Here is a 25,145-nt window from a genome sequence, read left to right as displayed (position 1 = left end):
TATGTGCCAGATACTGTTTTAGCCACTTTTAAAATATTAACTCATGTAATCCTCATAAGAGCCTTATGAGGAAGGTACTGTTAGTACCACTATTTTACACATTTGGGAACTGAGGCAGAGAAGGTGAAGTAACTTGCCCAGTGTCACCCATGCAGTACATAGCAGAGCCAGAGCGGGATTTGAACCCCAGCAGTATAGCTGCACAGTATGTATTCCTAACCTGTATACTGTGTGCTTCAGTGAGCTTGGCTTGAGTTTCAGTGGTCCTGGATTACTAGTTCCTTTTGAGTTCTGGACAAAGTGTGTGTACAGTCTCCTCCCAAGTACAGTGTCTGTTGTGTAGCCTTTAATGCTGCCTGAGAAGACCAAGGAGCTCAGTCCAAGGCCTGGATCATTTCCCTGGAACAGGTTATGAAGGCACCAAACCATATGTGATCCTCAGGCTGGAGCAGGAAGAAACACCATGGATTTGTGAGGCGTCATGCTCAGGCTGCCACTGTTTCGGTAAGTATGATAAATCCAGCAAAAGACATACTAAGGGAGGCTGGCACCTTTGGGATTTTGTTCATTGTCCAGCTTTTAAAAGCCTTAGAGCTTTGAAAGCCGCTGGACAAATTTCTCTGAGAGCTTCAGCCTTCTTGGTGACCCTTCAGCCTCCATGCATCCCACCTCCCTGTGTGCTTGCTCCATCTCCTTTTCTCCAGAATCCTTGGTCTCTCTCTTGAGGTTATCAGTACACTTTCTCTTTCACATTCAGGCATTCTTACAAATAAGCTTCTGTGATTCTCTTGTTCTTGCTGATTCCTTCCTATTCTCTATTCTAACAGTTTTTGGGTAAAATGCCCCAGACCTGCCTGCCATACTCAGAGTCTCACTTCCTATCCTTTCTTTAATCCCTTTTGTTATCCCTGAGTCCCTTAATTTCCTAAGTCACAGAGGAGGAAGCAATGAATTCCAGGAAGTGAACAGGGACAGTTGGGTAGTGAAGGAGATGCCTGAGTTTGGCCTGTCTTAACCAGTTCTATTTAATTTTCAGAATAACTGCCCCTCTCCCATCAGCTCTATAAAATATCTCAACATTAATCCCTGGTATCCTGAGTGTTGGTAACCTACTCTTTAGAATGCCTCTGGACTTCTGCTTCTCCAATAGAGTCATGAGTTTAGCAAGAAGAGTCAGTGCCATCTGTTTCTAGATCTCTTTATGCCATTTGTACTTGGTGTTATAATCACATAATTGAATTAAATATTATATAAACCCCAAAAACATTCAAGTCATTTCATGCTTCTCCCCAAAATAATGTCTTTGAGATTACAACCATCCAGCTTTCACTGGTTGTAGTAGTAGCAGCAATAGCATTAGCATTTCTGGCCAACACTCAGTGTGTGCTCACTTTGTGCCAGGTCTGTTCTCAGTCCTTTACATATATCAACTCATTCAACCCTTACAATACCTGTGAGGTGTTTATTACCAGCCTTTATTCCCCCATTTACAAATGAGCAAACAATCACAGAAAGGTTAAGAAACTTGTCTAAGAACATATAACAAAGTAAGGGACCAAATGGGGATTTGAACCCAGGTGGTCAGGCTCTAGAACCAGCATTCTTTTTTTGTAATTTTTTGGCCATGCCGCGCGGTATGTGGGATCTTAGTTCCCTGACCAGGGATCGAACCCTCTCTCCCTGCAGTGGAAGTGCAGAGTCTTAACCACTGGACTGCCAGGGAAGTCCCTAGAACCAGTATTCTTAACCATCACACTCTGGTGCCCTCTGAGGTGTATTTTGCTTCATGAAACTGCTCGTCAACCTTCCTGAAACCATTGTAACCTGGCTATCAACTGCTTTTCTTTTCCCTCTTTCAAGAATTTTATATAATAACTGCCAAAAAAAAGTATCTAGTCAGCCCTCCTTTCTAAGTTCTCTGTATCCTCTATTTCCCTGCCTGCAGCCCAGCCTTTTCCTTCCAAGGGACTACTGCATTTTCTGTTTTCCAAACTTGATTCTCTTCTCAATGATGTAACTCCCTAAAGAAGTCGTCCATTCTGAGACCATATGATGCTCACAACCGTCCTCTTTGCCATTTTGCCACCTTTTGTCCGCCTTGTACCACCTAGGCTCCCCTACCCCCCATTTTACCAGTCTGGATCATCTCCACAGTTATGTCCACTTATCCCTGTTTTTTGTTGAGCAAGAACTGAAGTCATCCTCTTTTCTACTTGCTACCTCCCCTCCACCCAACATGCACACAAGTGCACGCATATATATACCTCACCTTACTTCTCATTCCAGAGTTTTGCTACCATGAGCTCATTTTGAATCTTCTGTCTCTGTCACCCTAATTGTTCTATGCATATGTGCTAGTTTTGTTGGTTTTCCTTTGAGAAATGACTTTAAATCTTCCTGTCTACTTTTCATTTTCCACTGACATCTCCTAAAATTGGACCCAAATTACCTCATGCCTGAATGTCTTTAAGTTAGGGGTTCTTAATCATTTTTGTGCCATGGAACTCTTAACCATTCTGGTGAAGGCTAATAGACCCCTTTTTTACATATTAAAAAAAAAATAAAACCCATAAGATTACATGAGAAACAAATTACTAAAATACAGTAATTACTGAAATAAAGTTAGAAAATGCAGTATCAAAATATTAATGATGTTAATGATATTAGTGATAGTAGTAGATATACTTCCTTATTTATACATTAAATTATGAGATCTCCCATCAGGTCAAATGAATTGTCATGATCTCAAAGTAGAGATGATTGTAAACATATTTTGAGAAATCTGTGACAACTATAGTGTGACATGAAAATACCTTATTCACAAACTAGGACAGTTACAGGAGCTAATACTACTGTGTTTTGTTGTTCACATTCATAATCAAAGGAAATGCTCAATTGTAGTTAGAACAGATTTCTATATACCAAGTTAAGAGCTCCTGCTTTAAATTCTAGTTAGCTTCGTTGATTCCTTCTTTTATCTAGTTCATCTTAGAGCCCTTGCCATTTATATTATTACTAACTAGCTCAACATAAGCTCTCTGACTGCTATAACAGTGCTTGTCAAACTCTTAATATGATAACGAAGCATCTGGGCAACTTGTTAAAATACAGATTCTGATTCTGTAGGTTTGGGGGTGGGGCCCAAGATTCTGCATATCTGCCTACATATCAGTTCCCAGATGAGGCTGATGCTGACCATTGAGAACCATGCATTGGGTAACAAGGTGCTTTATGACATTTAAACCCCTTTCCTCTGTAACAGGGATCGGCAAACTTTGGCCTGTATGTCAGCCACCTAATTTTGTGCATAAAGTTTTATTGGAACACAGCTGCACCCTCCTTACATTTACATACTGGCTGTGTTCTCACCATACAATGGGAGAGTTAAGTAATTGTGACTGAGACCATATGACCCACAAAGCCTAAACTAGTCGCTGGTCCTTTAAGAACATGTTTGCCAACCACTGCTCTATAATATCTTCTCATCTTCAAAATTATTTCTCTCTATCATCTATGACATGTTCCATTACATTTGTGCCGGTTTCTGAATCTTCTATACTCGTATAATACTTTTCCCTGTATTGGTGCCTTTAGTTACGATTCATGCTCTCTATTCATATACTGTGCACCCTTTAAATTTTTAGGGCATTTCTCAAATAGTTTTATTCCAGGTCATAATAACAGATTCATAAGGAAAGATTTGCTGTACCTTCTCCAGAAAACATTTGGCAAGGTAACGTCCAGAAGAAGAGACAGCAAGACATGCTTTTGAGGCAAGGTACATTCATCAGCAAGAAAACGTTGCCCAAGGAAAGAAGCCATGAATGTAATAAGTTTGGGAAAATATCACATCTGAGCACTGATCTTTTTCCTTCAATTCAAAACCCTAATAACTGGGACTCTTGTGGAAAGAGTGTGAACCATAATTTAGACTTGAATGGTTTTAAGAGAAACTATTCAAAAAAGCAAGATGAGTGCTATGGATGTGGGAAATTATTACAACATACAAAGCATGATAGAAGACCTAATGGAGAAAAATTCTGGGAATGCAGTCACTGTGAGAAAGCTTTCAGCCATAACCCAGCACTTACGTATAAACCAGCAGTAACCAATTCTCTTGTGTACAAACGGAAGAGGGTTCCACCTACAGAGAAACCCCATGTCTGTACTGAGTGTGGGAAAGCCTTCTGCTACAAGTCTGAATTCATTAGGCATCAAAGAAGTCACACTGGGGAGAAGCCATATGGATGCACTGACTGTGGAAAAGCCTTTTCACATAAGTCAACCCTCATTAAACACCAGAGAATACACACTGGGATAAGACCCTTTGAGTGTTTTTTTTGTGGGAAAGCCTTCACCCAGAAGTCACACCGCAGAGAACATCAGAGGACACATACAGGAGAGAGACCCTTTGTGTGCAATGAATGTGGGAAGTCATTTGGTGAGAAGTCATACCTCAATGTACATCGAAAAATACACACAGGAGAAAGACCCTATCGTTGCAGAGAATGTGGAAAATCCTTCAGTCAAAAGTCATGCCTCAATAAACATTGGCGAACTCATACCGGAGAAAAACCCTATGGATGCGACGAATGTGGCAAAGCTTTCTACCAGAAGCCAAACCTCAGCAGACATCAGAAAGTTCATGCTAGGAAGAATGCTTACAGGAATGAAAACCTAAAAATTGTAGGAAAGCCTTGAACAAGATACCCTGTTTCATTATATGTGGAGGAATTCATCCTTAGGAGAAATCTCATTGATCTAATGACCAAGTGTTTTATCATAAGGCAAGTCATGCTCCAATTGTGACAGAAAGTTTTATACTAAAGATTATAGAAAATATTTTATAAAACATAAACCTGTTCATTCTGGCTTATGAAAGTTTAAATGATAACAGAATACAAAATATATGTGAAGAAAATTAGAGGTATATTATGGTATGTCCCACAGTGAGCCACATAATAAGCACTACTTATATTTTAGAATTATAAATGTGAATTTAATAAATTATGAATGTCAAGCACATATGTAGAATGCCATTCACCAAACTTTTTCACTCTAAATATCACCATTGTCTTTTGGTGTCTAACAATACAAAAAACAACAACAACAATAATAATAATAATATGGCCAGCTATTTTTTTAAAAAGCTTTAACATATTAAACCAGCACATTTTCTCCACCTTTTCTAGCACAACTGGCTTTTTAATCAGGAAGAAAGTAAAGTTGAACCAACAGCACAAACCATATGAAAAAAAAACTGCAGGCAGACTTAAGATTTAAAATTTTAAAATAACAGTAAAATTCTTGAAATAAAATGAAAGGAGACTACATGTACAATCTAGGAATTGGGGGAGATTAACTTTACCAACCCAGGACACTCAAAAGCTGTTAAAAAAATAAATATTTGACTACATAAAAAGTGCAATCGGACTTCCCTGGTGGTGCAGTGGTTGGGAGTCCGCCTGCCAGTGCAGGGGACACGGGTTTGAGCACTGGTCTGGGAAGATCCCACATGCTGCGGAGCAGCTAGGCCCGTGTGCCACGACTGCTGAGCCTGCGCTCTAGAGCCCGCGAGCCACAACTATTGAGCCCATGTGCCTAGAGCTTGTGCTCCACAACGAGGAGAAGCCACCGCAATGAGAAGCCCACGCACTGCAATGGAGAGTAGCCACCGCTCGCCGCAACTAGAGAAAGCCCCCGCACAGCAATGAAGATCCGATGCAGCCAATAAATAAATAAATAAATATATTTTTTTTAAAAAGTGCAATCTTTTGCATGGCAAAAGATGCCATCAACAGTCAATAAACAATGATTTGGGGGAAAATATTTGCAGAGCCAATCAGAGAAAGAGTGGTCTTCGTATTGACAGGAAAGAAAATAACCCAATAGCAAAACATGGCAAAGAATGGACAGTTGAGAGAAGAGCAAATCCAAGTGGCTGATGGGCTTATCAAAAAAATGGTTAGGGCTTCCCTGGTGGCGCAGTGGTTAGGAATCCGCCTGCCAATGCAGGGGACACGGGTTTGTGCCCCGGTCCAGGAAGATCCCACATGCTGCGGAGCGGCTAGGCCCGTGAGCCACAACTACTGAGCCTGCGCATCTGGAGCCTGTGCTCCGCAACGGGAGAGGCCGCGACAGTGAGAGGCCCGCGCACCGCGATGAAGAGTGGCCCCCGCTCGCCGCAACTGGAGAAAGCCCTCGCACAGAAACGAAGACCCAACGCAGCCAAAAATAAATAAATAAATAAATAAATTTATTTTTTTTAAAAAAAGGTTAGCCTCAGTAGTTGTTGGAGAATGCAGATTTAAGTTATAATGACAGTATGCAATCAAGCTGACGAAAAAGAGCAGGAATGCTTTTTGCTCTCAGGACAAAGGGTGTTCTTAAGACACTGCTGGTAGAAACATGAATTGTTACAGCTCTTTTGAAAAGCAATCTGACATCTATTATAACTTAATAAAATACTTATGCCACTTTGGGGAATCTTCTCTTAGAAGTAAAACCCCAGTACATAAGGGACATGTACATTTATTGTGAATTGTTCCTAGTGGCAAAAAACACTAGAATCAAAATAAATGCCCATCAGCAGGGAAACTTGAAGAGGGAAGGAACTATAGTTATCCATTCCATAGGATGTTTATATAGCCATTAAGGTGGACAAGTTAAAGCTATGCTAGTGGACTTGAATGGAATTCCACAATGTTTTCTTGAGAGAAAAAAGCAAGGGAGAAGTGTGTAAAATGACTCTGTTTTTGTAAATCAGTTACAAAATGCTTCTAGGTGCTTATGAGTGATAAACATGTATCGTATATGTTTGTGTAAGATTTTATATGCATGGAGAAAAGTATAGAAGAGTATACATTGGGTTCGGGGAAGGTGGGTGATGCAGGTGGATAATGGGGTAGTCAGAGAAGGAAAATGAAAGCCCTAAAGAAAAATTATGTAAATAACTGAACCAAGTATGATATGTCAAATATGTGATTAAGAAATTTGAGGGGGAAGCTAGAACTCTACTAATTTGTGGAGATATTTGTGGCATATTGTTAAGTGAAAAGAGAAAATTTCTGAATAATGTATATGAATCTATTTTTTAAAATTAAAACACGTATATGTGTATTTATGCATGTATGTGTTTATATGAACAAAGAGAAAAGTGTGGAGGGATAGATATAAAACAAGGTATTAACATTGGTTACCCTGGTGGGGAATGGAAATGTAAGTAGTTGTTTAATTTATATATCTTTGTATTGTTTTACTTGTTACAAACATATGTTACTTTTGTAATTTGAAAAACAAAATAAAGGGGGGAAGAGTGTTTTGAAATACATGAGGCCTTGCAAATGTTTTTATTTTCTGACAAGATGGCACTCTGGCCTGGTCTATTGACTCTCCCCTAGCTCAGTCCTTGAGATATCACCAGAGTAAAAGAAAATATGTAGATCTAAAGAGCAAAAGGCAATACTTTGAGAACCCCTCAAGTAGAGATTTTTTTGATTTTATTTTGAAATAATTTTTGACTTATAAAAAAGTTGCAAAACAGTTCCCAAATATTCTTCACACAGCTTCCCCTAATGTTAACATCTAATATAACCATAATACAATTATCAAAACCAGGAAATTAACATTGATATAATACTAGTAATTAAACTATAGCCCTTCCTACTGATGTCTTCGTCTAGCCCAAGATCCAGTCCAGATCCCACATTGCATTTACCTGTTATTTCTCTTTAGTCTCCTCCAGACAATGATAGTTCCCCAGTCTTTTCTTGTGTTTCATGACTTAGACACTTTCGAACAATACTGGCCAGTTATTTTGTAGAATATCTCTCAATTTGGGTTTGATTAACTGGGTTATGCATTAATATTACAAAAGTGATGCATCTTCAGTGCATCATATCAGAGGGTACATGATGGTGATAAATCTTATTGGTGATGTCAACCTTGATCATTTGGTCAAGGTGCTCAATGTCAGATTTCCCCACTCTAAATCTGCCATTTCTGCCTTTGTAGTTAATAAATATCTTGGGCAAGATACTTTGCAGAGAATTTTTTTTAAAAAAACATATTGGCCCCAGAGATTCTGTTTGATTAGTTCTGGCAGAGGGTTCAAGCATCCTCAGTAATTCTGATGGTCAGACAAGGGTGGAGCTGTGGTATGGATCACACACCTAATCATTAGCCCTGAAACAAAGCATCCTCCTCACAGAACAGATAGTAATGAGAAAAAATTATGACATTTGTTAACACTGGTCTCTAGCTTTGGTAACTTAAGTGTGTTAGTTACCTAGTGCTACCTAACAAATTATCACAAATTTAGTAGCTTAAGCCAACCCACATTTGTTATCTCACAGTTTCTGTCAGTCCAGACACAGCTTAGCTGGGTCCTCTGGTTCAAGTCTCACAAGGCTATAGTCATGGTGTTGTCAAGAACAGTGGTTTCATCTGATCCTCAACAAGAGAAGGAGCTGCTTCCAAGATCACATGGTTGTTAGTAGAATTCAATACCTTGTGAATTGTTGGACTGAGGGCCTCCATTTCATTCTGGCTGTGGGCCAGAGGCTACCCTCAGTACCTTGTCACATGGGCATCTCCAAAGTCCAGCTCACAAGACAGCAGCTTGCTTCAAATAAGGAGTCTGCTACCAATACAGAAGTTACACTCTTATGTAATATTATCATGCAAGTGACATCCTGTCACGTTTGCTGTATTCTGTTGGTTAGATGCAAGTCACAGTTCCCAGCCACATTCAAGGGGGAGAAATTACACAAGGGGGATTTCTCTTTCCAGACTTCCAGGAGGTAGAAGTCATTGCAGGCCATCTTAGAACCTACCCACCTCACCAGGGAAATAGATTTGAAAAGTAGGAAGGAGTCAGGAAGGCGATTGTGCTGGAGCAGAGATCTGAGTGAGTCACAGATTCTAGATGTGCTTGTTGGGAGTTCTTGAACTCTAAATAGAAGTAATATATCCATTTACCCACAAGTGCATTCTGAGTGCTTACCATGAACCAGGCACTGTTCTTGGCATTGGGGATACATCAGCAAACAGAAAGGGAAACTGATAATTGTCAATGAGCAAAAAGTAAATAGGGAAAGGGTATATAAAATAGTAGGAGTATCGGGACTTCCCTGGTGGCCCAGTGGTTAAGACTCCGCACTTCCACTGCAAGGGGCACAGGTTTGATCCCTGGTCAGGGAACTAAGATTCCACACGCCATGCGGCGCAGCCAGAAAACCCAAAAACTAAATAACTAAATAAATTAATTAAATAATAGGAGTGTTAGAGCCCAAGCTCACTCTGCTCACTGTAGGACAGGCCAGTAAATCGGGAGACGAATTGTTCTGGCAAGGAATAACGACTTTAATTGGAAAGCTAGCAGACCAAGAAGATGGCAGACTAGAGTCTCAAAAAACCATCCTCCCTCAGTCCGAATTCGGTCTCCTTTTATACAGAGGAGGGGGAGGGGAGAGGCCCACTGTTGTGCTGACCAATGGCTGAGCGGGACTGCTATAGGTCGTGCCTGCGCCTCCCCTATTACAGGAGGGGAGTGAAATTTTAGATACAGTAGCCAAGAAAGGCCTCCAAAGTGACCTCTGCATAAAGACCTGAAAGAAATGAGGGACCTAATAATGCACCTGTCCCCCCAAAAAAAACTATTCCAGGCAGAGGGAACAGCAAATGCAAAGACCCTAAAATAGGGAGTGTGCCTGGAATGTTGGAGACCAGCAAGGAAGGTGTACTATCTATTGCCGAAAAACAAACTACCCCCAAAATTTACTGACTTAAACCAACAATAAACACTGTCTCACATAGTGACTATGGGTCAGGTTGGAAGCGCCATTGGAGCTGCACTCCCCCTTACTGCGGCTTCTTTCCCCTTGCCCTGCCCTTTCCCAAATCTTTGTCCACCCAGGGCCTCTTTCCCAACCCCATCAAGCCAGAGCCCAAGTGCCTTTTGCACTTATTGGAAGGTACCCCCTTGCCATGGCCTCTTTGGTTTCCCTACCCAGAAGCAGAATGTAAGATGCCTGGCACCTCCTCCAAAATGGTGGCGCCCAGGATGCCCTACCTTAACGCTAATAAAAACTGGTTGCAGGGCGCTGCTATTTTTCTTATGACCGACAACAGGTGATTAAGAGGAGACGCTGGCTGTTCTATTGCTGCAGAAGTGGCAGCGCCAGAGCTGGAGTCCCTGAAGAAAGGATGGGAGCAGGTCGGTATCAGTCGCCTATCCTACCTACAAGCAAAAACTGGGCCAGAAAAAGATTGGGGAATTGCCAGAAATATCCTTGATAATGGTTGCCCCCAGGGGGCCAATGGGCGCAGCTACCTGCCTCACCACCATAGACCCACCTGCAAAGACTGTACACAAATGTCTATAGCAGCTTTATTTGTTATAGCCCAAAACAGGAAATAATACAGTGTCCATCAATAGATGAATGAATAAACAAAGTATGGTATACAGTGGAATGCTACTCAGCAATAAAAAGGAATAACTATTCATACATACAACAATATGGATGTCTCAAACTAATTATGCTGAGTGAAAGAAGCCAGATTTTTTTTTTTTCCTCCGCAGGGCGCAACTTGCAGGATCTTAGTTCCCTGACCAGGGATCAAACCTGTGCCCCCGGCAGTGGAAGCGCTGAGTCTTAACCACTGGATGGCCAGGGAAGTCCCCAAAAGCGTACATTCTGTATGATTCCGTTTATATGAAACTCTATATAGAAAGCAGATCAGTGGTTGTTTGGGGGATGGAGTTTTGCCCAGTGTGGGAGGGAGAGTTACAAAGTAGCACAAGTAACCTTTTGGAGTGATGGGTATGATCAAATATTGGTTGTGATGGTTTTACGTGTGTAGGTATATGTTGAAACTTATTACACTGTACACTTTAAATATGTGCAGTTTATTGTATGTCAATAACATCTCAATAAGTAACTAACAGGGCAAGAAATAAATCTTTAAAACAATTTTTTACAATGAAATAAACAATTGTTATTTTAATATTTTATTTTAATTTTTAATATCTATATATTGACTATTCGAAAGTATCCATGTATTTTACATACCTTAATTTGTGTAATAAACCTGATCTTCCAAAAAAGTCCTATCACACATGTGAAGCATTAATGTGAAAATCGTCCCCCTGAATTTATTTAAAAACCATGCCTGCTTTCAAACTCTAAGTATAATCTATTACTGGCATATTTTAATGGTCTAAGGGGCTTTTTCATCAGGAGCCATCCTGATGTGAGACTTCAGATGCACTGTTTTTTTCAGATATGTCCGGTAGGTCGGAAGGAGAGAGTTGGGGCAGGACCAGTTACATAATTTGTGGACCTAGGGCAAAATGAAAACGTGGGGCTTCTTGTTCAAAAATTACCACAAACTTCAAGACAGCAACAGCAGAGCGTTAAACCAAGTGTGGTACCTTCTGAGTGTGGGGCTGTCTGCAGCTATACAGGTTGCATGCCCATGAAGCCAGCCCTGGGTAGAGGGGAGTGTCCTGGGTAATCTGTTAACACCTGAGTGAGTTGCCTTGCCATGGCAGTCACTGTGTGTGTTGATGCTTAAAATTCTCTGGGTCTCTTAGTGCAGGAGCAATGGAAGCGGAGGTCCTCCCTTGGAAGTCAGTAAAAATGCCCTACACAAGAGTCAGTTCCTCAGAAGTTACCCCAAGATCAGCCCGTTTGTAACCTTCTTCACGTTCTCTTCCCGTTACCCCTCTAACTTTGTATTATGAAAACTTCCAAATATACAGAAAAGTTGGAAGAATTGTCGAGTGAATACTCATATACCACCATTAACATTTTACCCTATTTGCTTTTTTATCTTTCCATCTATCCATTCATCAGTCCATCTCAATTTTTCATTCATTTCCAAGTAAGCTGAAGAAATCGGAATATTTTATAAGTGTACATTTGCTGAATTTAAACAAATGCATGCACTTGTATAACCCAAACCCTTCTGCAAAGCCCTTTTAATCTCAAGAAACTTTTACCTCCCAGTTCTTTATTCACTTTCTCTGTCCTTTCTCCTCAAAACCTTGTTTCCTCTTCTTTCTAATAGACTTTGCAAATCTGTTAAACCCAGAACCAGAAGTAACTCAACAGCTAATCCCCCTTTCTCGCTAGGAAGTGTTAATCACCTCTGAAACAGCAGATTTAGTGCTTTAGAGCTTGGTGAAGAGCCAGACAGTATTTTCAGCTTTGCAGGCCTGGCCCTACAGTCTGTCACAGCTACTCAACTCTGCCCTTGTAGTGTAAAACCAACCACAGACATTACATAAACAAATGAGCATGGCTGTGTTCTAATAACCTTATTTACAGACACTGAAATTTGTGTTTCATGTAATTTTCACATATCACAAAATATTTATTCTTTTTGATTTTATCTTAACTACTTAAAATTATGAAATCTTGGACTTCTCTGGCCATGCAGTGGTTAAGACTCTGCATTTCCACTGCAGGTGGCAAGGGTTCAGTCCCTGGTCAGGGAACTAAGATCCCACATGCCACCAGTGCGGCCAAAAAAGTAAATAAATAAAATAAAATTATGAAATCTATTTTTAGCCATACAAAACGAAGGGACTTCCCTGGTGGTCCAGTGGTTAAGACTCCATGCTCCCAATGCAGGGGGCCCAGGTTCGATCCCTGGTCAGGGAACTAGATCCTGCTTGCCACAACTAAAGATCCTGTGTGCCACAACTAAGACCCGGCACAGCCAGATAAATAAATAATATTAAAACAAAACAAAACCAAGCAGCAGGCTGATTTAGTCTGTGGGCTGTAATTTATTAATTCCTGCTTTAGAACCTCACTGCTCCTAAGGTGTCCTCAGACTAGCCCTATGGCAGCTTATTTGAAAGAGATTCTCTGGTCCCACCCCAGACCTCCTGAATCAGAACCTGTATTTTCACTGATTCCTGGATGATTCTTGTTCACATGAAAGTTTAAGAAGCACTACCCCATAGCTTGGGTTTGGAGACCAGAATGCCAGAGGTTGAATTCATCCACTCTTACTGGATGAGTGACTGATGGTAAGTTACCATAATTGCAGGTTTAAAAATAGAATTCTGCTTATTAGTAATCATGAGACAAATTAACAATTACTGATACAGATTGTGTAAAAAATTCTGAAGGAAAAAACACAATATGGGAAAATGAAAGAGTTGTGAAATGAATGTTATATCTGATTGTTCACTTTATATGTGGAATAAACTCTTAGAAGATATATACTGGCAAAAACTTCTAAATATTTATGTACTTTAAAAAAACAAACAAACCTGATCTTACTAACAATTTAAAATATTATAGTGGTACAATTTTTTTTTAATGTGATATTGAATAGAGATAAAGTATAGTGAATACTGAGGTGTGCCACCCATCTCTCTCCCTTTCAGGGCCAAAGCACTCATCCCCCTAGCTGCTGGGATTGTTGGCTGCTGACAACTCACAGCTGAGTCCCTCTTCAGCAATTGCAAAGGTACAAACACCCAACCTCCTTGCCATTATTCGGGAAATCACTAAGAGCCATCTTAGTTTTAAACCACACCTGAATATCCATTTGGTGTCACGGAACCCAGGATCTGACACAAATCAACAGGATATAGAAAGGACATCAGCAAAAGCAATACTACTGCAGTAGTAAAGATGCTCTTGTCTGAAAGCTAAAGAAACCAACTCTGGCTACCTTCAGCAGAAAAGGCAATTAACCAGAATACTAGGGTAAGGAGTGGGTTGAAGAAAACCCTGGACAACCAAGAATTATCTAATAATCAGCTAGGGCTGTTTTGGGAATGCTTGAACCTTCTATACTGCGGCAGCTCCCAGGCTAGGCATGTCTCCCTTCCAGATTTCAGACTGCCAGGAGAGGGAAGGTGACTGGCTGAGCTTGGGGTGAGGGCAGCTCTGGCAGGGTCGGGAGGTAGGGGAAAGGGGAGGTGGTGGACAAGATGTAGTCAAGACTACTTATAGGGTGACAAACTGTCCTGGTTTTCCCAGGGCTACCCCGGTTTTAGCACTGAAACACCTGCTTCCCGGGAAACCACTCCTCGGGACATGCAAAGTCCCAGTTTTTACAATGGGTGCAAAGGTTGTGGGTAAAGTAGAAAACTGATATGGTGGCCCCCAGAATAGGAACTGCTGAAAGCAACAGATTTTAGTGTCAAATGGATACAGCAGAGATTTTCTGCCTTCCATACTGCCCCTGACTGCTGCTGTTGATAACCATGATTGGTAGTTCACAATAAGGAATCATTCATTGATGCAGCACTCTGAGTAATGCAACTTAGGTGTGTTGTAATTAGGAGCCGTAACTGTCTTTGCCTGTGCCTGTGGATTAACTCGTGCTTTGTATCAAGTAGTGCTAGTTTTAACTTCTGACATTGTGAATACTGTGATAATGTTTTCTAAGATTTTAGATAATGAAAAGAATGGTTACAATACCAACACCAGCATAACCCAGACCAAAAAAAGGCTAAATGAATGTGTTCTTTTAATGACAAATGGAAGGACACATGGATTAGGGAGATAAATAACCAAAACAGAGAATACTGAACAATATGGAGAAAAGAATTTAGGATTGAGTATTCGGGAGAAAGGTATGTAAAAGTACACACGGTGACAATCTCACAAGTCTGGGACAAGACAGGTAAGTACTTTTAACTTCGTCAAGGTTTTTCAGCTCCCCCAAAGACACCAATAAAAATAGTGGTGGTGAATTGGCTTAGGTATACCAAACACACATCATCATCATTCCTTTGACTGCTCTGTGAAACCAGGTACAGTTCAGGTACAGTTAATTTTCTGAACTCAGAGCTTGCAGCTAAAACGTCCCGTGGGCAAGCTAAAGGGGAAATTTTGACAAGATATGTTGGTCTCTTACAGTCTAAAGCCTATTTTGTCAGATCTTGCCAGCCATCATTATCAGCTTTCTACAGTTTATCAAGTGGTATGTGGAGTCATTGTAAGAAAAAAATTCCCCCTAGTTCTTAGGTACTCGAAAAATGGAGTTTCAAATCATCTTCTTGATTTCTATGAAGATTTTAATGAAACCACACCCACACAAACATAAAACGAAAGGGTGTTGATATCTTGTTCAATTAATAACTAGATTTTGTTCATCTGTCTGCACATTTGGCAGACAATGTAGATGTAATTTTGGTGAATTCCATTCAGTCCCTAAACTTTTCACCAAAGAAAATTAAAAGATATTAGGGACTTCCCTGGCGGTCCAGTGGTTAAGACTTCGCCTTCTAATGCAGGTGGTGTGGGTTCGATCCCTGGTCGGGGAGCTAAGATCCCACATGCCTCGTGGCCAAAAAACCAAAACGGAAAATAAAAGCAATATTGTAACAAATTCAATAAAGGCTTTAAAAATGGTCCGCATCAAAAAAATCTTTATAAAAAAAGAAAATTAAAAGATTTTATCTGCAACACTGCAAAAAAAGGGGATGTGATTTGCTTATCTGAATACTGAGGCTTTCACAATGAAAGGTTTTGGTTATTTCTCGATTTCTTCAAAACATGTAGAAGCACTTGGTAAGATTTTAAGCTTTAAAGAAATGGACAGAGATGGCCTCCTTAGACATATGCCTACCAGATTGCTATTGATGCTAGCCATAGAAAAGATGTTAAAATGTCTTACTGTACAATTATATTTTCCAAGTGTGGAAGAAGCATGTCCTTCTCTAATTTGGAGAATGAGGATGAGAATGGAGAAAATGATTATAGTAAAACAAAAGTTATATGTTGTTTCTCCAGAACTGTTTGATGATCTGGTTAAATAGAACATTCTCAATTTCTTGACTGAAACTTAAACTGTTAACTTCAATTTCACAAGTTCAAATTACCTTTCTCATTTTCCCTGAGAGAGGTTAACTTACAGTGACATTCAAACATTGAAGTGCTTAAAAATTGTGGACATTTTAGACATGGATAGCCTCTGATGAATTTATAGATCCAAGACCCAGCAAACAGCTGCTTTACTAACATAAGCCTGTTAGATACAAAGTGGATAGACATTTTTAGAGAGCTGGAAATGAATTCATCCAAATCTAAAAACCTGCTGTTGCTAGTAGGTAAAATCATTAAGTATCCCATGCTCATATGCTTTTGTTTAGAAGATATTTGGCTTGCTGTCATCAAATTGGGGTGACACCAGGAATTAGCATAACGTGGGCTTGATAGGAGCAGAGCTCCAAGTCAAAGTGAATTTTGTATGTAGTCAGTTTTACCACTACTGTTCATACAAGAAAAGAAGTATGTCTTGAAGGCCACAGGCAGTTCAGAGAAATATTATTGACAAAGGCAACAGAGTGAAAACATCCCACTATATCATGAGACAGAAATATTTCATTTTTAAAATTAAATATAGGTATTATCTTTTTCATTAGCCCTATTGCATTTATGTTCTCCTTTTGAGTCTTAAACTTATATACTGTAGACTATACATTAACATAGCCCACAGATTTTAAATATCCAATGGAGAGTTTTTAAAAAGTTAAACTGATGTATCAGAGGAAAAAAAGAAACATAAAATACTGGGGTTTCTTCCTTGCATAAAGTATGTTTAATTTGTTCTACTATTAATTACTACTAATTATCACAGCTAACTGATTCTATTGTTTTACTCAGACCATTGCATGATTTGCCTCTGCACCCCTCACCCTATCTCTCTCCATCTCTTTATACTGTCTTTTCATTAGAGCACTCACCTGTGTTTTAAAAGTTTAACGTTGTCTATTGCTCAACTAGAACATAAGCTATTGAGACCCATCTGTCCTGTTCACTGCTGTGGGCCCCGCTTCTAGAAGTGTCCAGCACTCAGCAGGAACTCAGGCAGTATTTCCTGAATGAATTAAGTGATGTGATTTGCACAAGGCCACGTTCTGAGCCACAGGAGAAGCCAAGAGTTAACAAGCTCAAGCTCTAGTCCTTTTTCTTGGTATAAATAGGTGTCATGAATCATGCACTCATTTTGTACTCAGAGGAAGTAAGATTTAGTTGTAAAGGGTAGAGTAAAATGAGATATAGTTGGGATTTAAAAAGAGCTGCTTACAAGCTCTGGGATCCCAGGGCAGGCCTCAGTTTTATGGCATGTAAAATGGGGACAATAGACGCCTCCAGAATTGGAGCCCCAGGATGTAACATCGAAGCATCAACCCCTGTCTTATTTATTTATTTTTATTTTTATTGTTTGGCTGCGCTGGGTCTTCGTTGCTGCACGTGGGCTTTCTCTAGTTGCCGCGAGCAGGGACTACTCTTCATTGCGGTGCATGGGCTTCTTATTGCGGTGGCTTCTCTTGTTGCAGAGCACAGGCTTTGGGTGCACGGGCCTCAGCAGTTGTGGCATGTGGGCTCAGTAGTTGTGGCTTGCGGGCTCCCGGGCTTAGTTGCTCTGTGGCATGTGGAATCTTCCTGGACCAGAGCTTGAACCAGTGTCCCCTGAATTGGCAGGTGGATTCTTAGCCACTGCACCACCAAGGAAGCCCTCTTCTTTTCTAATATATATATTCAATGCTATAAATTTCCTTCTAAGATCTGCTTTCACTGTATCCCACAAATTTTGATAAGCTGTATTTTCATTTTTATTCATTTTAAGATATTTTAATATTTCTGAGATTTCTTTGACTTGTGTGACATTTAGAAGTGTGTTGTTTAATCTCCAGGTATTTTGGGGTTTTTCAGCTATCTTTCTGTTGTTAATTTCTTGTTCAGTTCCACTGTGGTGCGAGAGCATACATTTTACGGTTTCTGTTTTTTTAAGTTTGTTAAGGTATGTTTTAAGGCCACAGATGCTTGCTGTGTTTATCTTGGTGAGTGTTCCTTGTAAAATTGAGAAGAATGTGTATTCTACTGTTGTTGGAAGAAGTAGTCTATAGATATCAATTATATCCAGTTGATTGATGGGGCTAGAAGTCAACTGTGTCCTTACCGATTTTCCATTATTAAAAAAAGGGTGTTGAAGGAATCCAATTATAATAGTGGATTTATTTATTTCTCCTTGTAGTTCTAAAAGTTTTTGCCTCACATATTTGGATGGTCCATTGTTAGGTACATATAAAGATTACTACTGCTTTGTTACACCTGTATCATTATGTAATGGCTCTCTTTATCCCTGATAATTTTCCCTAATCTGAAGTCAGCTTCCTCTAAAATTAATATAGCTGCTCCAGCTTTCTTTTGATTAGTGTTAGCATGCTATACTTTTCTCTATTTTTTTTTTTTTTTAAATCAGGGTTGAAACCTTGCTTCCTTCCTGCTAGGAGGTGCCATGTCATTTATTGAAACAAAACAAAAACAAAACAAAACAGGGCAAACACATTTCTTAATAAGCACAGTTTGTTAAAGTCCTGTTAAAACATATGGGTCAAGGGGAAGTAAAAATAATCAGAGGATCACTGTAGGAAAAACCTTTAGGTCTGGCACCTGGGAGACCTCTGGAGAGGAGGCAGTGAGAAACTTCATGTTCTGAAAGGAAGGAGCCCCCCAACTCCCTTCTTCCCTCTCACCCGATTAATCCCACCAGAAACTACCAAGACGCACAGAATAAAAGGTTTCAAGTTCAATAGTCACACTCTCTCCAAATACAAAAGGCAGGTACAATTCAACTCAACACAGAAGCTTGTGTGCAAAGTTACGGGAAACTGAGACATTGTGTAAAAAGTTAGGTTAAAGATGATTCTGTGGTTTTGTTTTGTGTGTGTTTTGTTTTGAGGGTGTGGCTCTTCCTCGGTCACCTGAACTCAGCAAAGAAATGGTTATCCTGATGAAATATCAAGAGCCGACCCACAGTAAAAAGGGACAAATTCTAAAAATTAAAAAAAAAGAAGCATAATTACCAAAAAAAAATCTGTTGCTTCTTCCTCCCACTGCATTTTGCTTTTTAAAACTTGTGTGTGTTTTTAAGTTTTTGATTTTTTTTTTTAAATCCTGAAAAGTAGACAGTAAAACAGCTCCTGGAAGAATTTACAACCAACTGCATGAGAATCTGGGAAGCTGAGGGGCTGGAGCAGGGCTGGGACCAGAGTACAGGAAGGGGCCCTCCCCACAGCCCTGTAGCCTCACTGTACGACCAAGGGAGGAGGGTCTTTAGTCAAAAAGGAGGAAGGGAGGAAGAGGAAGAGGATGGGGGTGGGGGGACAAACAAAATAAAAGGTCATTGTTGCCTGTTTGAATCCAGAGGAAAATGCCCGGCCCTGTGTGGGGGAAGAGCCCCTTGGAAGGGAGGCAGCCCTGGGAGGACCCGTCCCCCAGCACCACGTGACCCAGTGGGGGTGGACAAGCGGGGCCAAGGTGGGCGCTGGTGGAGGAAGCTGGCAGAGGCCTCCAGGACACACTGGCTACTGTGTGCTTGTGCCCCCCTGTGTGTTCCCGGAGTAGCTCCCGTAGTTGTAGTTCCCGCAGTACGGTGGCCACTGGCCCTGGTTCTGATAGTACTGGTTCCACTGCTGGGCATACTGTTGGCACTGGTTATAGCTGGGCTGAGGGTAGGTCTGTGCAGTGGGGGGCGGCGGAGGGGTGTAAGGGGCTGGGTTGTAGCCACCGTAGCTGCCATAGTTGTAGGCAGGTGGTGGCGGAGGTGGAGGTGGTGGAGCTGTGTAGCCCTGGCTGTAACCTCCCTCGTTGTAGGGAGGTGGCTGGCTGTAACTCGGCTGTGGAGGGCTGTAGCTGCTGACAGTAAGGGTGCTGGTATTGGCGTTCGAGCCAGGGATGTTGCTGTTCTTAGTGTAGCTGCCGGCCCCTGGGGGGTTCCAAGCAGGGCTGTAGCTGGGTAGTGGTGGAGGCTGCTGTGGTGGGTGCTGTTGCTGGGGAGCCTGGTTGTAGCTGCCTCGGGTGTTGGAGTTGTTGTTATCCCGGCTGTCGCTACCCCAGCCGTTCTGGTTGTCGCCACCACCTCCACTGTGGTTGAAACCTCCTCGGTAGCTGCCTCCTTCACTGCCTCCTCCCTGATTCTGGAAGCCTCCTCTGTTTCCCCCGGGGGGACCTCGGTTGTCATAGCTCTGGAAACTGCCGCCACCCCCGAGGCCCCAGAAGCTGCCACCGCCTCGGTTGTCAAAGCGCTTTTCAGGGGATGGCCCAGCCTTGTGGCCTTCCTCATTGTTTTGCCTCACCAGCTTGTCTGCTTCCTCTCGCTGCAGCTCAATGAACAGCACCTCGTCCAGGAAGTCCCCAACATCTGGCAACGTGAAGTTGGCTTTCATTTCTAAGACCGTGTGATCTGGGACATCCTTCGCTTCTTCGTTGGTTTGCTTTATTGTTCGGTCTTTTAGGTCCTCATCAGTGGGACAAATTACAATAGCTTTGCGCTGGAAGCCTTCAAATGGTCTCATTTTTCGTCTCTGGGCTGACCCATAAACATTTGTCTGATCTAGGATATAGTTGCGTTTCTTTCGGGCAGCGATCTGGATGAGGCGGTTGAGGCACTGGGTGGCCTGCTGGATCAGGACGTCCCAGCAGCCAGCGTAGTTCCTCTGATGGCGTAGGCCCATCATCTGCATCTTATCCATGATGGCATTGGTACCCAGGATGTTGTACTTCTTGGAGGGGTTGGAGGCTGCATGTTTCATGGCCCATGTGGTCTCACCGGTGGCAGGCAGGCCCACCATCATAAGAATCTCACACTCTGCCTTGCTCTTTGGTCCAACAGTGCCCTGGATTCGCTCACTCAGGGGAAGGTGCTGGATGAAGGTGTAGCCTGGGAGGACAGAACAGTAGGGCTCTGCCCTCTGCCCGAAGCTGAACTCCACTTCACAATTCTTCACCAGGACATGAGGGTAGAGGGCCTGACCCCCTAAGGCTCCCTTCTGGATTCGGAAGGCAATGCCCATCCACTTCCCATTTTTGGTGAAGGAAAGTTCCACATCATTTCCACATTCAAAGTCCGCAAAGCAGCCAATCACATCATTCTCTGCAAATTTGTCTCCGTAGTTTTCAAACCAGCTATTGGTGGACTTCTTCCCAGTGCCTCCATAGCCATAGGAGAAAGGCTCTTCGCCTAGCTGAGTGCTGCAGGAATCCAGGGACCAACCAATACGGACAACGTGTGGGTCGGGCTCTGTAGATGGAAGATGCTTCACAGAGATTTCCTCATTGATCTTCATCTCAAAGCACACACGGCCCCTTCCGACCCCATAGCTGGCACAGGCTGCTGACCACAGGTATGCAAAACCTTCAGTTGTGAGTGGGTAGCCACTACTCCGGTCTCAGGCCACCTTGAAGTGGAGGTCGCAGTTATATGTGTCGATGGCAACAAGGGTGTCGTCAAAGTCATCTTCATCCTCTTCAGCAGGAGGCTGAGGAGAGCAGCCCCTCTTATCCTCTCGGTGCTCGCAATACCCCCATCCCCAGTTTTCTTCATAAGGCCTCTTGTGACTCTAGAACTGCTGTCTGTCTGGTTTGAGTTGAGATGCTTCGGGCAGGAGGAAGCTGGTGGGTGCCTCTTGCCTCATCTCTGTCTTCACTTCTACTGGGCGATAGGTCCATTTCCAGCGTTCTCCTCTCGTAGCCTGACTCGTTCTCTTTCTTGATGACCTGCATCTCATAGAATTGGTTCTGCATGGTAATATTGTCCATGACATCTCCTCATTGTTGTGCCCGGGTCGCCCTGGTTCGTCGTCGGCCTCGATCTCCTGCTCGTCGACGGGCTCCTCGGCCTCCAGCGCCTCCTGCAGCCGCTCAGTAAGCTCAGCATTGAGGCCACGAGTGTCCAGGCCACGGCGCTGCAGCTCCTCGCGAAGTTCGTTCACCTTCAGTCGGCGTACATCCATGGCCCGGGCCCCCGGGGCGGCCCTTGAGCCCGGCCCGGCCTCCCAGGGCCCAGTCCCCCTTAAACCTTTCCTGTCAGGAGGCAAAGGGGGAAAGGGGGGGCCCACTCCAATCTCTGTTTTTTTTTAAATTTATTTTTTATTTTTATTTTTGGCTGTGTTGGATCTTTGTTGCTGTGCGTGAGATTTCTCTGGCTGTGGCGAGCGGGGGCTACTCTTTGTTGCGGTGCGCGGGCTTCTCATTGCAGTGGCTTCTCTTGTTGCAGAGCATGGGCTCTAGGCGCCTGGGCTTCAGTAGTTGTGTCATGCGGGCTCAGTAGTTGTGGCATGTGAGCTCTAGAGCGCAGGCTCAGTAGTTGTGGCGCACGGGCTTAGTTGCTCCGTGGCATGTGGGATCTTCCCAGGCCAGGGCTCGAACCTGTGTCCCCTGCATTGGCAGGCGGATTCTTAACCACTGCGCCACCAGGGAAGCCCCACTTTCCTCTATTTTTGATTTTATCTTTGATATGTAAAGTGGTTATTGATATAATTGGATTAATACCTATCATATTTGTTACTGTTTTCTATTAATTGTCTCTGTTGTTTTGTTTGTTTTTGTTTAAACCTAGACTTCATGTGCTGGGTAAAAGGAACACTGGTAAGACCTTTAGTGATGTGGTGATAAGGTGTAGGGGGAGGGGTTATGTTCTATAGTCCTGTGATTAAGATTCAGTCTTGGTGAAACTGCCACTGGACTGTGAACTTTGCCAGTGTCTCTCAGTCTACCTCCCTCCCTCAGGTGGGACAGGATGGCTAGAGTGGGCTGGAGCTGAGCATTTCTTTTCCCTCAGGTTGGTTAGACACTAATGAAACCTCAGTAGGTTTTAGGCTCTGGTACAATAGTTTCTCTTTGTGGCATGCCTTATTAAGAACAGAATGCTTTGAGAATATTTCAAAATAGCGACTTTCCCCCTCTCTCTGCCAGAAACACAATGGGGAGTTTTCTCCAGTCCTCACTATGAGGACTTGATTGGGCTCCTGGAGGTAAAGCTCATAAAAGTGCAGGGGCTTCTTAAAGACTCAGACCCCCTTGGAGCATTTAACTCTCAGATTTGTCCACACTGAGCCTCCTGCAATTTGTCCATTACAGTTTAGGTTTTCCATCTTCTGTACTGGTTCCCACAGAGGTTTCTGCTAATGTGCCTATGCTCTGGTAAGTTGTGATTCTCTGTATCCACCTGTCTGTGGGCAGCAGTTTACCCTGTGACCTTAATTCTCTGATGGATCTACGCAAGAGTTGATTTTCAGTTCATTCTGCTTTTTACTTGTTGTTATAACGGATTGATGACTTCCAAGCTTGTTATGGACTAGAAACTAGAAGTCTTATCTCTAGTTGATTTTTTGTAGTGACACGTTTCGATTCCCTCCTCATTTCCTTTTGTGTGTATTCTATAAATATTTTCTTTGTGGTTACCAGAGGAATTAAATATAACATCCTAAAGTTACAACAATCCATTTTAAATTGATACCAACTTCAATTGCATACTAAAGCTCTATTCCTTTACAGTTGGCTCCTTCTCTTTATGTTATTGATATCACAAACTGAATCTTTATATATTGTGTATACTTTAACCTAGATTTACAATTATTTTTATGCATTTGTTTTTAAATCTTGTTTAAAAAACTCCCCAAATTTTGCAAATCAAAATTACATTAATACTGTTTTTATATTTATCCATGTATTTACCTTTATCAGCGATCTTAATATTTTTGATGGCTTACAGTTGTGTCCGGCATCCTGTAGCGCCTGATATTAGGGAGATGGAAAATACTCCATCCCCAAATTCCTAGCTTACCTGTAATGATTTCTTTAATTTCATTCTTTGATTCATGATTTTAGCCAAAAAACAAAATAAAAACCCGAACAGTTCCCAAACATATACACTTCCCAAAAATGTTACCAGTAATTAGGAGCAAATACGACTTCATGTTCAAATTAGTTTGGATCACACTTGGATAAACCAGTTAAGTGGGAGTTCTGTCTCTTTTTTTTAACTGCACAGTTAATATGCTGCTGTGCATTATAGGATGTGGGATTATAAGGCTATTGCTAAGATGCAGACATAGTATTTGGAGGTAACTCCTAAAGTCACTCATTATATCCACATTCATTTTATTATAGAATGTAACATACTGTTTTGTTTTTAACAAAATATTTTGCAAAGTGCGTGGCAATGGTGAGATGCATTAAACTATAGGTGACTGGTGTTTTCTGGATCGCTAAATATTTGGAATGTGGACAGAATGGTAGTGATGATAGCAGTGACATCACAGCAGATGGGGTAACAACTCATTTTGAGATCAGGTTGCATGTATGTTGACATATGTAAAATGGTGAATATATGTTATAAGAATATATTAAAAATCCAATTCTAGGGACTTCTCTGGTGGTGTAGTGGTTAAGAATCCGCCTGCCAATGCAGGGGACACGGGTTCCATCCCTGGTCCTGGAAGCTCCCACATGCCATGGAGCAACTAATCCCGTGTGCCACAACTACCGAGCCCTCGTGCCATAACTACTGAAGCCCATGTGCCTAGAGCCTGTGCTCTGCAACAAAGAGAAGCCACAGCAATGAGAAGCCCGCACACCTCAATGAGGAGTAACCCCCGCTCGCCGCAACTAGAGAAAGCCCACGTGCAGCAATGAAGACCCAATGCAGACAAAAGTAAATAAATTTTTAAAAATCCAATTCTAATAATGCTTAGAAAAATAAAGCTCAAGGAAACATAGAAGATATTGGGGCTTGGTCAAACAAATTCTCAATCTTCTGGAGTTTAGATATATAAACTCCAGATTTCCCACAGGAATTATCTTTTGTTGCATTTCAAGAATCCCTCACTATGGATCTATTTGTTTTCTGAGTTTGGATAGCACAGAATACTGTGTTAACCTAATCTATTTGACGTCTGTGTTTCAGAAAGTGACTCCAGGCATACCTCAGAGATATTGTGGGTTCAGTTACAGACCACCGCAGTAAAGCGAATATTGCAATAAATTTTTTGGTTTCCCAGTGCATATGAAAGTTATGTTTATACTATACTGAAGTCTATGTTTACCCTACACTGTGTAATCTATTAAGTGTGCAGTAGTGTCATGTCTAAACAATGTACATACCTTTAAAAAATACCTTATTGCTCAAAAATGCTAACCATCTTTGGAGCCATCAGTGAGTTATAGTAGTAACATCAAAGATCACTGATCACAGATCACCATAACAAATATAATAATGAAAAGGTTTGAAATATTGCGAGAATTACCAAAATGTGACAGACACAAAGTGAACAAATGCCATTGGAAAAATTGTGTTGATAGACTTGCTCAATGCAGGGTTGC

At 41.8% G+C, this 25,145-nt stretch overlaps 2 protein-coding genes and 1 non-coding gene across 6 annotated transcripts in view; 2 read left to right on the top strand and 1 right to left on the bottom strand.

The window, feature by feature from the left end:
• The window catches only part of ZNF793 (zinc finger protein 793), a 35,824-nt gene extending 28,483 nt beyond the window's left edge, over positions 1 to 7,341 (top strand). For all 4 annotated transcript variants that reach the window (XM_007166796.2, XM_007166795.2, XM_007166794.2 and 1 more), the window contains 2 exons: positions 409 to 504; positions 3,719 to 7,341. In XM_007166796.2, the coding sequence (XP_007166858.2) occupies positions 409 to 504; positions 3,719 to 4,701 (1,079 nt within the window). In that variant the 3' untranslated portion in view covers positions 4,702 to 7,341. The remainder of the gene's footprint in view (positions 1 to 408; positions 505 to 3,718) is intronic.
• Positions 7,342 to 12,595: 5,254 nt separating this feature from the next.
• On the top strand, positions 12,596 to 12,668 carry TRNAW-CCA (transfer RNA tryptophan (anticodon CCA)). Its single transcript has one exon. It is a non-coding gene; the product is annotated as a tRNA-Trp (tRNA).
• Positions 12,669 to 18,552: 5,884 nt separating this feature from the next.
• Positions 18,553 to 21,969, bottom strand: LOC103009730 (heterogeneous nuclear ribonucleoprotein U-like protein 1). The gene is given in 3 exon segments (XM_057533278.1): positions 18,553 to 21,485; positions 21,487 to 21,583; positions 21,586 to 21,969. Coding segments are annotated over 3 exon segments (2,424 nt in total). The 5' UTR covers positions 21,776 to 21,969; the 3' UTR covers positions 18,553 to 19,348.
• Between the last annotated feature and the right edge of the window lie 3,176 nt (positions 21,970 to 25,145).

This window comes from Balaenoptera acutorostrata, chromosome 19 (assembly GCF_949987535.1).
Source record: "Balaenoptera acutorostrata chromosome 19, mBalAcu1.1, whole genome shotgun sequence".
NCBI lineage: Eukaryota > Metazoa > Chordata > Mammalia > Artiodactyla > Balaenopteridae > Balaenoptera > Balaenoptera acutorostrata.
This window is presented reverse-complemented; position numbering and strand designations above follow the sequence as displayed.